Here is a 15,205-nt window from a genome sequence, read left to right on the forward strand (position 1 = left end):
AGTGTAGCCGTTGTAATGCCCAGACAAGTATTGTAAGTAGAACCTCTTTTGACGGTGTCTGCCTTCCAACTACTGCCAAGAGAGAGAGAGAGAGAGAGAGAGAGAGAGAGAGAGAGAGAGAGAGAGAGAGAGAGAGAGAGAGAGAGAGAGAGAGAGACTAAAGATTAGAACTTGAGATGCGTAAAGCTAACCTGGACTGGATATGGTAAGGCTGGGAGCTGACTTCTTCCCATCTACGTTAATAAAGAAATCACTCTCTTACCAATGACACTTTTGTGATTTAGAAAAACACACATGAGAGTAATATCATTTAATAGTAGCAAAATATGTTATCATATTTACATAAGAAACATTTATATTGCATAAGCGTACAGTTTGAGCAGATCATTTCATATCTGTGTCATGATTATGTGTCAGCCCTCGCCGGGACTACCAGGCTGGTGCTTGGCTCCTCACCAAATTCTCTTTTGACCCAGGGAAGGCCATCGTCCCGCCTCGGGCCAGAGCCAGGAGTCTTTGCCCACTTTGCCTCCATCGGCGTCTGGGGAGGAGATTCTCCGTCCTCTGCAGATGGCGCTGAGCCGCTTCCTTCGCTGTCTCCCTCCGATTGATCTTATTGATCCTGCGGTACTCCTCCTCCTCCTCTCTAATTAATGACTCAGAGGTGAGAGACGGCTGTGAGATCCCGAGCTTCTTCCCGGCAACTAAAGATGATCTAGACCCCACACGTGACGTCCCCTGTCTGTCTGGTCTTATGGCTTTGGGTCTTGGGGTGTCTTCGTGTAGCGGAAATATTCCTAGTGCACCAGATTCCTCTGCATCCCATTCCTGGTGTACAAGAAGGTGATCAGAACAAGAATCCTGAAACAGACAGTCGTCAGTCCCTAAGACAAGACTCTTAATACGATCCGACAAATCCCATTTATCGCGCGCATTTCTTGTCTCATATGATCTCTTAACACCCGAGTATTTTGGTTCATACACCTTGCCGGTAAGTGCATCAGAGGAGTGCCCACGTTGTAGCTCTAAAGGACTCTGTCTTCCTAGCGGCTCTGGACTTACACTCACGACTTGATCCAAGATGTCCTCTTCTGTGGTCAGCAGGTCACCTGATGCATGAATATTGACAGGTGACTCTGACGCAGCGTTGGGAACTATGACGTCGGTGGGTCCTCCTACAGCCCCTTCGTCATGCTTTACCTGTACGCGAAGATCGTACGTCTCGGTGTTCAGACTCTTATGCTCCGTGTCTACTGTGTTGATAGAGAGAGAGGAGTAGTCTGTGAGGTGGAGTGTCAACTCAGGTCTCCAGCCATAGGTCGTTTTGCCCTCTGACGAGTTCCAGACACTGGCTGCAGCCACCACATCCTGATAGAATGAAAACAATATTTATTCGAATTTATAACTATCTATCTATCTACATATATATATATATATATATATATATATATATATATATATATATATATATATATATATATATATATATATATATATATATATATATATATATATATAAATATATATATATATATATATATATATATATATATATATATATATATATATATATATATATATATATATATATATATATATATATATATATATATATATAATTTTTTTTTTTTTTTTTTTTTTTTTTTTATAATTTTTCGCTGTCTCCCGCGTTTGCGAGGTAGCGCAAGGAAACAGACGAAAGAAATGGCCCAACCCCCCCCCATACACATGTACATACACACGTCCACACACGCAAATATACATACCTACACAGCTTTCCATGGTTTACCCCAGACGCTTCACATGCCTTGATTCAATCCACTGACAGCACGTCAACCCCTGTATACCACATCGCTCCAATTCACTCTATTCCTTGCCCTCCTTTCACCCTCCTGCATGTTCAGGCCCCGATCACACAAAATCTTTTTCACTCCATCTTTCCACCTCCAATTTGGTCTCCCTCTTCTCCTCGTTCCCTCCACCTCCGACACATATATCCTCTTGGTCAATCTTTCCTCACTCATTCTCTCCATGTGCCCAAACCATTTCAAAACACCCTCTTCTGCTCTCTCAACCACGCTCTTTTTATTTCCACACATCTCTCTTACCCTTACGTTACTTACTCGATCAAACCACCTCACACCACACATTGTCCTCAAACATCTCATTTCCAGCACATCCATCCTCCTGCGCACAACTCTATCCATAGCCCACGCCTCGCAACCATACAACATTGTTGGAACCACTATTCCTTCAAACATACCCATTTTTGCTTTCCGAGATAATGTTCTCGACTTCCACACATTTTTCAAGGCTCCCAAAATTTTCGCCCCCTCCCCCACCCTATGATCCACTTCCGCTTCCATGGTTCCATCCGCTGCCAGATCCACTCCCAGATATCTAAAACACTTCACTTCCTCCAGTTTTTCTCCATTCAAACTCACCTCCCAATTGACTTGACCCTCAACCCTACTGTACCTAATAACCTTGCTCTTATTCACATTTACTCTTAACTTTCTTCTTCCACACACTTTACCAAACTCAGTCACCAGCTTCTGCAGTTTCTCACATGAATCAGCCACCAGCGCTGTATCATCAGCGAACAACAACTGACTCACTTCCCAAGCTCTCTCATCCCCAACAGACTTCATACTTGCCCCTCTTTCCAGGACTCTTGCATTTACCTCCCTAACAACCCCATCCATAAACAAATTAAACAACCATGGAGACATCACACACCCCTGCCGCAAACCTACATTCACTGAGAACCAATCACTTTCCTCTCTTCCTACACGTACACATGCCTTACATCCTCGATAAAAACTTTTCACTGCTTCTAACAACTTGCCTCCCACACCATATATTCTTAATACCTTCCACAGAGCATCTCTATCAACTCTATCATATGCCTTCTCCAGATCCATAAATGCTACATACAAATCCATTTGCTTTTCTAAGTATTTCTCACATACATTCTTCAAAGCAAACACCTGATCCACACATCCTCTACCACTTCTGAAACCGCACTGCTCTTCCCCAATCTGATGCTCTGTACATGCCTTCACCCTCTCAATCAATACCCTCCCATATAATTTACCAGGAATACTCAACAAACTTATACCTCTGTAATTTGAGCACTCACTCTTATCCCCTTTGCCTTTGTACAATGGCACTATGCACGCATTCCGCCAATCCTCAGGCACCTCACCATGAGTCATACATACATTAAATAACCTTACCAACCAGTCAACAATACAGTCACCCCCTTTTTTAATAAATTCCACTGCAACACCATCCAAACCTGCTGCCTTGCCGGCTTTCATCTTTCGCAAAGCTTTTACTACCTCTTCTCTGTTTACCAAATCATTTTCCCTAACCCTCTCACTTTGCACATATATATATATATATATATATATATATATATATATATATATATATATATATATATATATATATATATATATATATATTTATATATATATATATATATATATATATATATATATATATATATATATATATATATATATATATATATATATATATATATATATATATATATATATACATATCCCTGGGGATAGGGGAGAAAGAATGCTTCCCACGTATTCCCTGCGTGTCGTAGAAGGCGGCTGAAAGGGAAGGGAGCAGGGGGCTGGAAATCCTCCCCTCATGGTTTTTTTAATTTTCCAAAAGAGGGAACAGAGAAGGGGGCTAGGTGAGGATATCCCCTCAAAGGTCCAGTCCTCTGTTCTCAACGATACCTCGCAAATGCGGGAAGTGGCGAATAGTATGAAAGAAAGGCAGAAAGATATATATATATATATATATATATATATATATATATATATATATATATATATATATATATATATATATATATTTTTTTTTTTTTTATACTTTGTCGCTGTTTCCCGCGTTTGCGAGGTAGCGCAAGGAAACAGACGAAAGAAATGGCCCAACCCCCCCCCATACACATGTATATACATACGTCCACACACGCAAATATACATACCTACACAGCTTTCCATTGTTTACCCCAGACGCTTCACATGCCCTGATTCAATCCACTGACAGCACGTCAACCCCGGTATACCACATCGATCCAATTCACTCTATTCCTTGCACGCCTTTCACCCTCCTTTGTTCAGGCCCCGATCACTCAAAATCTTTTTCACTCCATCTTTCCACCTCCAATTTGGTCTCCCACTTCTCCTCGTTCCCTCCACCTCTAACACATATATCCTCTTTGTCAATCTTTCCTCACTCATTCTCTCCATGTGACCAAACCATTTCAAAACACCCTCTTCTGCTCTCTCAACCACACTCTTTTTATTAGCACACATCTCTCTTACACTTTCATTACTTACTCGATTAAACCACCTCATACCACATATTGTCCTCAAACATCTCATTTCCAGCACACCCACCCTCCTCCGCACAACTCTATCTATAGCCCACGCCTTGCAACCATATAACATTGTTGGAACCACTATTGTTTCAGACATACCCATTTTTGCTTTCCAAGATAAAGTTCTCGACTTCCACACATTCTTCAACGCAATCAGAACTTTCGCCCACTCCCCCACCCTATGATTTACTTCCGCTTCCATGGTTCCATCCGCTGCCAAATCCATTCCCAGATATCTAAAATACTTCACTTCCTGAACATGCAGGAGGATGAAAGGCATGAAAGGAATAGAGTTAATTGGAACGATGTGGTATACCGGGGTCGACATGCTGTCAATGAATTGAACCAAGGCCTGGAGGTGGAAAGGGAGCTGTGGTTTCGGTTCATTATACATGACAGCAAGAGACTGAATGTGAACGAATGGGACCTTTGTTGTCTTTTCCTAGCGCGACCTCGAGCGGATGCGGGGGGTTGTCCTTTCATGTGTGGCGGGGTGGCAACGGCAATGAATAAAGGCAGCAAGTATGAATTATGTAAATTTGTATATATTTATATGTCTTTGTATGTATATATATGTAGAACGTTGAAATGTATAGGTAGGTATATGTGCTGTGTGACGTGTATGTATATACTGTGTATGTGGTTGGGTTAGCCATCTCTTTCGTCTAGTTCCGTGCGCTACCTCGCTAACGCGGGAAACACGATAAAGTATAAAATAAAATATGAATATATATATATATATTATATATATAATATAGATATATATATATATAGATATTATATTAGTTGGGGTGAGAGAGTACCATTAAATTTTAGGAGAATTAAAAAGATTTATGGAGGGAGGTAAATAAAGTGCGTAAACAAGGGAGCAAATGGGAACTTCAGTGAAGGGCGCAAATGGGTGGTAATAACAATATGGTATGTGAGAAGGAGATGGAGTGAGTAATTATGAAGGTTTGTTGAATGTGTTTGTGATAAGTGGCAGATATAGGTGTTTTTGTCGAGTGGTGTGCATAGTGCGAGGGTTAGGATAATGAGTTGGTAAACAGAGAAGAGGTAGTAAAAGCTTTGCGGAAGATGAAAGCCGCAAGGCACAGGTTTGGAATGTATTGCAGTGGAATTGCTATTAAAAAAGGGGGTGACTGTATTGTTGACTGGTGGTAAGGTTATTAAGGTATGTATACTCTGTGAGGTGCCGAGGATTGGGCGGAATGCGTGCATGAGTGCCATTGTACAAAGGCAAAGGGATAAGAGTGAGTGCGCAAAATTACAGAGGTACATGTTGTTGAGTTATTCTGGCAAATTATTTTGGGAGGGTATTTATTGAGAGGGTGAAGGCATGTACAGAGCATCAATTGGGGAAGAGCAGTTTGGGTTTCAGAAGTGGTTGAGGATGTGTGGCAGGTGTTTGCGTTGAAGAATGTTATGTTGAGAAATACTAGAAAAGCAAATGGTTTTGTTAGTTAGCATTTATGATCCTGGAGAAGGCATATCATATATTTGATAGAGATGCTCTGTGGAAGGTATTAAGAATATATGGTGTGGGAGGCAAGTTGTTAGAAGCAGTGAAAAGTTTTTATCGAGGATGTAAGGCATGTGTACGTGTAGGAAGAGAGGAAAGTGATTGGTTCTCAGTGAATGTAGGTTTGCGGCAGGGGTGTGTGATGTCTCCATGGTTGTTTAATTTGTTTATGGATGGGGTTGTTAGGGAGGTGAATGCAAGAGTTTTGGAAAGAGGGGCAAGTATGAAGTCTGTTGGGGATGAGAGAGCTTGGGAAGTGAGTCAGTTGTTGTTCGCTGATGATGCAGCGCTGGTGGCTGATTCATGTGAGAAACTGCAGAAGCTGGTGACTGAGTTTGGTAAAGTGTGTTAAAGAAGAAAGTTAAGAGTAAATGTGAATAAGAGCAAGGTTATTAGGTACTGTAGGGTTGAGGGTCAATTCAATTGGGAGGTGAGTTTGAATGGAAAAAAACTGGAGGAAGTGAAGTGTTTTAGATATCTGGGAGTGGATCTGGCAGCGGATGGAACCATGGAAGCGAAGTGACTCATAGGGTGGGGGAGGGGCGAAAATGCTGGACCTTGAAGAATGTTGGAAGTCGAGAACATTTATCTCGGAAAGCAAAAATGGTAATGTTTGAAGGAATAGTGGGTCCAACAATTGGTATGGATTGCGCGAGGCGTGGACTATGGATAGAGTTGGCGCAGGAAAGGGTGGTGTCTGGAAAAAGAGGGTTTTAGGACAAAAAAGGGGTGTGAGGTGGTTTTATCGAGTAAGTAAAGTAAGGGGAAAAAGATGTTGGGGGGAAATAAAAAGGGGCGTGGTTTAGAGAGCAGAAGAGGGGGTTTTGAAATGGTTTGGTCACATGGAGAATGAGTGAGGAAAGATTGACCAAGAGGATATATGTGTCGGAGGTGGAGGGAACGAGGAGAAGAGGGAGACCAACTTGGAGGTGGAAAGATGGAGTGAAAAAGATTTTGTGTGATCGGGGCCTGAACATGCAGGAGGTGAAAGGAGGGCAAGGAATAGAGTGAATTGGAGCGATGTGGTATACCGGGGTTGACATGCTGTCAGTGGATTGAATCAAGGCATGTGAAGCGTCTGGGGTAAACCATGGAAAGCTGTGTAGGTATGTATATTTGCGTGTGTGGACGTATGTATATACATGTGTATGAGGGTGGGTTGGGCCATTTCTTTCGTCTGTTTCCTTGCGCTACCTCGCAAACGCGGGAGACAGCGACAAAGCAAAAAAAAAGAAAAAAAAAAAAAAAATATATATATATATATATATATATATATATATATATATATATATATATATATATATATATATATATATATATATATATATATATATATATATATATATTGTTGAAGGTAAAAATCGCAATTCAGTAGTTCAAATGATCTTGTTTCAGATGTAATCTTTCTATTTATGCAGCACTACGTGTTCACAGAGAGAATCCGCTTAATAAGGTATATACAAATCATTAGGTTTTATAGACCCCAACACCACCATAAAAAATTTGTCTCGCAGCCATTCTCACCCGTTTGGGTAGTACTTGCAAGGAAGGAGTACAAATGATTGGGAGATGTATAAGAGAAAGCTACAGGAGGTCAAGAGGAATGTGCGGGGGTCGTAGAAGAGGGCAAATGAGAGTTGTGGTGAACGAGTATCAGTAAACTTTCGAGAGAAAAAAAATGTTTCGGTGGGATATAAATAATGTGTTAAAGACAAGAGAACAAATGGGAACATTGGTTAAGTAGGGGAAGTGATAACAATAGGGGAAGTGATAACAGGGAGTGACGAAGTGAGGAGTTGGAGTATGCATTTTGAAGGATTGTTGGATGTGTTTGATGATAGACTGGCAGATGCAGGGTGCTTGGGTATGGTGGTATGCGAAGTAAGAAAGGCATGAAGAGTGGTTTGGTGAAGAGAGAAGATGTAGTGAAAGCCTTACGTAAGATGAAATGTGGTAAGGCGCCTGGAGTGGGTGTTAATGTAGTTGAATTTATTAAGAAAGGGGTTGACTGTGTTGTTGAGTGGTTGATAAGAATATTCATTGTATGGATGGTTCATGATGAGTTACCTGATAATTGACGGAATGCATACATTGTGCCACTGTATAAAGGCTAGGGGGATAAGGATGAGAGCTCAAGCTACAGAGGTATAAGTCTGTCGAGTATACCTGGAAAGTTGTATGGCAGGATATTGACTGAGAGTGTGAAAGCAGCGTGGTTTCAGAAGTGGTAAGAGAGGATGTGTGGATCAGGTGTTTGTTTTAAAGAATAAGTGTGGAAAATACTTAGAGAAACAGATGAAGGTTGAAGGTTGGTCTGCAGCAGTGATGTGTGGTGTAACTGTGGTTGTTGAATTTGTTTATGGATGTTGGGAACGTAGGCAAATGCGAGTCTCGGAGCGAGGAACGAGTATGCAGTCTGTAGAGGATGAAAGGGCCAGGGAAGTGTCAGTTGTTGCTTGCATGTTGTTACATCGCACCTGATAAGAAGGAGCAGGATCCTCCGGGTATTCCTTGGGGTGAAGGGCCGCTGCTGACGACGAGTCTACCGAACTACCTGGAAGGACAGATATACAATGTAACTGAAATGAATAGTTGTAAATCTACTGATTTTTCTCACTTTCAACATTATCTTTTTTTTACATATCGTCAGACGTAGATGACAGATCACAGGTGAGCATACAATCTCCCGTTACAGATCAGTTTGTACTGGATAAATTATGCTTATTTGTATTCCTCACTGATCCACGGCATCAGGTTCTGTGTAAATCTTAACTACATATAACAAACATAAGATATATAGGTGTACATGGGTAAGACAGACAACAGAAGGTCAGTTGGCAGATGTGTAAAGTTATTTGTCTTGGACTTAAATCTGAATCTCTCCATTACTGTACTAAGTGGTTGATGGAAGGATAAAAAGCTCTCTCTCAACACTCCGGCAACAACAGGCGGCAAGAAAATGAGTATGGAAGAAAGACTGTGAGTTGGTGAAGCAAACCTGCATGGAATATAAGAGAATATAAAGAATGAGAAAATTCAACTATAAAATCTTAATACACAATCCATAGCATCTTCTGTTGTAGCTGAATATGTTCTTAAAGTTTGGAATGAGGTAAAGATATACGTGTAGATTTGCATATATTTTGACCGCCATGTTCAGTCAGTAGATACGTCGACTGATAAAAAAGATTACCGGATTCTGAAGGTATCTATAATCCTGGCATTTACAACCTTTGGCAATAACTTATTTCAGTGATTAATGCATCTATATGTATCGAAACTTTTCCCACGTCAGTATCACACCTTTTAGCTTTAATCTTTACTCCATTATCATCTCTGGCAACTGAATTCTCTAGTATTTCATATATATACTATCGCGAAGTCTAGGCTTCTTGTGAGAAAATTGATCTGATCTTTTTGTTGTCCTTGTTTATACTTGTTCTAGATTTTCCTTGTTTATCTTCTAATTTGGGGACCAAAGCTGGAATGCATATTCAAGGTGTGGACTTGTTAGAGACTTGAAAAGGGTCAGAATCTGTTATGTTGCGTTCGATGCTCCTAATGAAAATTGGCATTCGGTTTTCCTTTTTTCTTGTTAAACACTGTTTAGTATACTTCAGATTGTCTCTAATAATACCTTTAGGATCCTTCTCTTCATTCACTTCAATCAGCGAATATCCAAATATTTGATAACCATATTTCGTATCGTTATCTCCAAAGAGCATAACTACGTTTGTCTACATTGAATTGCATTTGCCATTTGTCTGACCACTCTGCTTGTCTGTTTAGATTTCTTTGAATCATTTCAGTCTGGCCCATTTACAGCTCTACCTCCTAGTTTTGTATCATTCTCGAATTTGGGCATCTTGAATATGAGACCCAATTCTAGATTATTGATGTACATTATGAAAACATAAAGCTAGGACCTACCCCTGTGGCACACCACTTGTCACGTTCAGCCGGGATGAGGCTGAGGCACTTAACAACTTTCGTTGCTTTCTGTCAGTGAGCCAGTCCCCAATCCATGCACATACTTCTGCCCTTGTTTCATATAACCTTAAGTTACATAGCAGGTCTTCTCCGGTATTTCATTGAATGTTTTTTAAAAAATTTAAGTACATTACATGAGAAGGTACTTTTGAGCCCCAGTTGCCGCATACTCCTATTACAATGAAAAATAAAGAAAAAAAGTGTGGCCAAATCTTTTGTTGTGGAAGCCACTCTGGTTATCTGATAACATTTCATGATCCAAAAAATTCACAATTTCGTCTCATCATTTTTCCGTCGCTTTACCTAGAAATGATGGAGGGCTAATGTGAGGGTGATTCAAGACACGATTCTTATCTCCAATCTTACATACAGGGGTGACATTCCTCAATTTCCAATCTTAACGTATGTTAACTTTCGTCAGTGAGTTGTCAAAAAAATTTCCTACTGGGAAATATTAGTTGCCGTCTAAAACTTAAAAATCTTGGAGGTAGGTAATCAGGATCGGCTGATTTGTTTGGGTATAATTGGTCTCAGTATCTTCGTAATTCACGACTCTTAATTTCCGTTACCTTTCACTTATCGCCATCAGAACCTCGAAGAATTTTTTACGGTTGACAAGCATGACTCTCCTTCAGTTGTGTTTACGAAGTTGCAGGAGAGATATCTTTAGTATGAAGGCAATTCCCTTGCCATGATCGGTTACTTCATTATTAGTCTTACTGCATCTTCTACGCTCTCTCTTTGTCTCATAGATTTAAAGAAATTCTTGGGGTTACTTTTAACCTTAAAGGGATTTTTTTTTCATGCTCGCACTTTACTTTGTCTTATGACCTTTTGCATTCTTATTGTACTTCCAATAGATCCCAATGCTTTTCAAGGTTTTCTATCATTTTGAATCTTATACACTGTTTTTCTTCTGGTAAATTAGAGCATTTATTTCCTCAGTTATCCAGGTTGGTTTGAAAAGTTAACGTTGAATCTCATAATCTTTAGAACGAGTTTACCATCAGGAAAACGTAGTTTGAGTTTAGAAATACTCTACATCTCTTCCGGTGTATCAATATCGAGAAGTTTTATCCAGTTAGTATTGGTACTTTCATGTCTTATTTTCCTGTGGTGTGGGACCAAAAGTTTGTCGTCATCAATATCAGATGTTATGATCGCTATTCGCCCGAGTCTCCGCCTGCCTCACAACAGATGATCAAGACTGTCTCTGGTGACGGCAAGATGGAGGATGTCTTGGACTCTAGTCGCTTTATTGATTAACTGGAAAGAAAATTGTCTTAACTTGATCAATAAGTCTCTTTCCTTCTTGATCACCTCTTAACGTATTTCAGTTTATACTTGGATTATTATAGTCCCATACTACGATAACTCCCTCATTGTTCACAATAATATTATTTTGACGTATAGCATTTTGTCATCATCTTACTATTCTTCAGGAGGTCTGTATATGACGCCAAAACACAGTATACTTCTAGCGTTCTCACATCAATATGAAAATAATCATACGCATCGTCTTCTTGGCTAACTTTAACTGCACCTCGACTTTTCCCAACACAGATTATAACATCACATTTTGCTTGTGACAAAGATCTTCTGTGAACAGTTTCTATCCAGGTGTTGGTAACTCGGCGAGAAAATGGTTATCATCAGAGTTAATCCATGTTTCTGAGTCTGCGACATCATTTGTTTTTCCTTGATAGCTTAGGATTTCCTCATTTCATTTTGACATAATGCCCCGAGCATATGTGTACGTTCTTTTAACTCAAAGTTCAGGTTTAAATCCATACTCGCTGTTTAAGTCGATTCCAAAACGAACACTGAAGACGGAATGCTGAAGCTCATCTATTGCTAGATAATATGTTAGTTTTCCTTTGCCATTTATGAGGATGTTGGAAATAAATTTTTGACCACAGTTTACAAAATCATCGTTACTGTTATGTGTGTTTGAAACTCTGTTTGTACGTGTGTGTGTGTGTGTGTGTGTGTGTGTGTGTGTGTGTGTGTGTGTGTGTGTGTGCAGCAGTGGGAGATCGAGGCACGTCTACTCCTACTTGGTCCGTGACCTCGATTTGATTTCTGCCCCGATCCCTGCTTCTACCAGAGAACTGACCTCAAGCAGCCCTTCTCTGCCTTTTCTCCTACCTCTCTCATTTCTCTCGTGCGTTGACTGACATCCTGGTGTTTTCCCTCACTGCCTTGTAACCTGTCTGTACCTATGATGTGACCTCTACGACCTGGAAACATCATCCTACACCCCTGTGCTCTCTCCCCTGCAAACCCTGTTTCCCAACCGGCGCCAGCTGACTGCTCCCACCATGTATCCTCAACGCCCGCTCCTGCCTTAACCTGTGAAATGATCTCTACTACGAAAAATAGAGGTCATTAGCTCCCGTATTCTGCAGTTTATCCCACCTTCCTTGAACCTGATCTATAAGTAATGGTTTACCTATCTTGTCATGTTCCTTATCCTTCTGAATCTATCTTTTGGTTTCCCTCGCTCTAAGTACCTAACAAATTTATATAATCAAAAAAGTGCCTATTACTCTCGTCTAACACTCTGTTAAGGCTGCCTTTTCGTATTCCATTCAAATGGAGTCAATCCTTTGCAAAAAGGATTCCATCCCGGGTAAAATGATCCCATAACTCTATACAAAGACGTTTTCCTCCTCCTTTCGGAAAGCATCATGTCTACCGTTTACCCCTAGCATATTACTGATGATGCAGGAATTTACGTCCAATCTGGGCAGTAATTCCAGTATAACTAACTTATTGCGGTTCTCTTTGAACTTACAGATGAGATTCATATTCTTAACGAAATCTTTTTTGTAGCATATAATCTAATTTCACACACACACACACACACACACACACACACACACACACACACACACACACACACACATACAAAAAAAAATTGCTCTGTTTCCCTTAATTCCCTGTCCCCGATTAATGAGAAGTATCCAACCATAAAAAAATTATGATTATCCTGTACCTCAGCCCCTGATATACTACCCTATTTTGAGTCGGAATCTCCCGTTTCTGGACATCTGTTAGCCGGTAAGTCTCCCCAGCATGAGACATAAGTGACAGCTCTGAGTGTTTGCTCAACAAGAAAAGCATCAAGTGGCACTTACAGGAGTGTGAGCAATCCTGGATGACACACAGGTAACACGGGGGTTTACTTCGTCCTCGTCTTGGCACGTGACACCAACATTCCAGGTTACACGTTCCCGCCATATGGGTGCCCGAGGTGGCTTGCACCAGCACAAGCACTAGCACTAGACAAAGAGCGAATGCCAAACAGGTTCCGGTGCCGACGCATCTAACTAATGAGTAGAAATGTCAGAGCGTCACTGACAGCGGTAGACAGAGGGTCATTGTTAGATGCTAATGCCAGACTTCATATGCCAGTGGCAGTTAGATTGACAGTTTCAGATAAGGAGGAGTCAGTCCCATGCAGATCACCAGTGCCAATCAGCAAGCCAGACTCTGAAAGGGTGGTACAAACATCTGCTTCACGCCAACAGTTCTGGCCTACAGCGGCCTTGCTTGAGACTACCAGTTTCTTTTGTTTTCCTTTGCCAGTGTGCTCTCGTCTGCGATCTCCTCTCTCTGCAATCTATGTTGCTGAAAAAATTTGACTAATTAGGTTTTCATATACATAAAATCAATTACACATCAACTAGAATCCACAAAAGACCTAACCAGAACCTTCTAATGTCTAGGAAAAATATATATCACACTCGATGAGGTATCAAGCAAATTTGTACAGTGTTGTAGGGAGGTGAGAAAATGCAAACCAAAGTGTAAGGGTAGTCACAGACACTGGAAGTTCGGTATTGCGAGAAAGCTTTGAATATGAGTGAGCTACGCTAAGGCAGACTACCTCTACTGTGACACCAGCTGATCCTTCAGTATGGTGGAGGTTCGGCCGTTCACTTGACCCGTAAGTGTTATATCTGACGTTAAGTCGTACGGTCGTGCCCAAGAGTCATATCGTCGTACTCAAAGATCGTACCTTCATAATCATGGGGTTAAGCATACATTGCTTATGACTGTAAAAGGAGGTGCGTTAAGAAAGGCAACAGTAAACAGTAACTGGCTGATAAATCTCCCTATAAACGTCATTGACGACATGCATCTACATATGAACATCAATAACACATAACGTAAATAAAATAAGATATATTCATATAAACAATAGGAAGGCGGACACAAGTCTGTTGAGGGTGGGAGAAGGGGGTGCCGGGGAGGTTAGTCAGTTGCTGCTCTGCTGATGACACGGTTCTGGTGGCAGATTCAAGTAAGAAACTAATGAAGATGATCTGAGCTCAAGAGTGTGAGTGAAAGGAGAAATATCAAGTCTTGCCGATGAAAGAGATAGACGGGTCAGAGTGTGAGTCTGAATGAAGACAAACCTTGAGATAATGGAGCGTTTTTCATAGCCCACATGGCAGCACAGGGTTAGTGAGCGGGCCTAAGGTCTTGAGCGCGTTCATGAGGGTGTGGAAGGAGAGTGCAAGCTTTATGTTTGAAGGTACAGTAGTCCCGACGGCGGTGTGAATGCAAGACGTTGGCCCTAAATAAGAAGATGTGTAAATGTAAATGAAATGTCTAAGGACAAATTTGTGGTGTAAGGAAGGATATTCGAATAAGAAACTATAAAGTGAAAAAGAGGTGAAGAAGTAAGAGGAGTATGTATGAGAAAGCTGAAGTGTGTGTGCTAAAACGGTTTGGACGTATGGAGAGAATGGGGAGGATAGAAGAATAAAAAATGCATCATTTCAAAAGTAGAGGGAACCAGGAAAATGTGGAGAACGAGGAGATGGAAGGAAGGAGTGAAAAATACTTTGAGTGCTCGGAGCCTAAACAGGAGGGTGCATGGGATAGAGTGAAGTGGAGCGATGTGATATACAGGGGTGATGTGCCCTCAGTGGGCTGAACCAGGACGTGAGAAGTGGTTCACGAAAACCACTGCACGGGTTTCGGCGCGTTATACATGACAGTTAGAGAGTGTACGTGGACGAATGAGGCATCTCTTGGTTTGGTCTTTGCGCTACCTCCCTATGCAGGAAACGGTAAAAAAAAAAATCGCAGATACCGGATATACCGAAGTAGCAGACGTTACGTTATGTCAGGGTTGACTCTTCTGTAGGGGATTTGTTCACTATCTTATTTATATCCCTGGGGACTGGAGAGAAAGAATACCGCCCACGTATTTCCCGCGTGTCCTAGAAGGCGACTAAAGGGGATGGGAGCGAGGGTTGGAACCTCCC

The 15,205-nt window shown here is 41.1% G+C and overlaps 1 protein-coding gene across 2 annotated transcripts in view; it reads right to left on the reverse strand.

Annotated features, from left to right (window-relative positions):
* Positions 1-304: 304 nt before the first annotated feature.
* Positions 305-15,205, reverse strand: part of LOC139754474 (uncharacterized) — a 75,298-nt gene continuing 60,397 nt past the window's right edge. For both annotated transcript variants that reach the window (XM_071671741.1, XM_071671742.1), the window contains exons 2-4: positions 13,064-13,556; positions 8,411-8,487; positions 305-1,368 (exon numbers count right to left, since the gene is read on the reverse strand). In XM_071671741.1, coding sequence (XP_071527842.1) covers positions 430-1,368; positions 8,411-8,487; positions 13,064-13,166 — 1,119 coding nt within the window. In that variant the 5' untranslated portion in view covers positions 13,167-13,556 and the 3' untranslated portion in view covers positions 305-429. The remainder of the gene's footprint in view (positions 1,369-8,410; positions 8,488-13,063; positions 13,557-15,205) is intronic.

The sequence above is a fragment of the Panulirus ornatus genome, chromosome 17, assembly GCF_036320965.1.
Source record: "Panulirus ornatus isolate Po-2019 chromosome 17, ASM3632096v1, whole genome shotgun sequence".
Classification (NCBI taxonomy): Eukaryota; Metazoa; Arthropoda; class Malacostraca; order Decapoda; family Palinuridae; genus Panulirus; species Panulirus ornatus.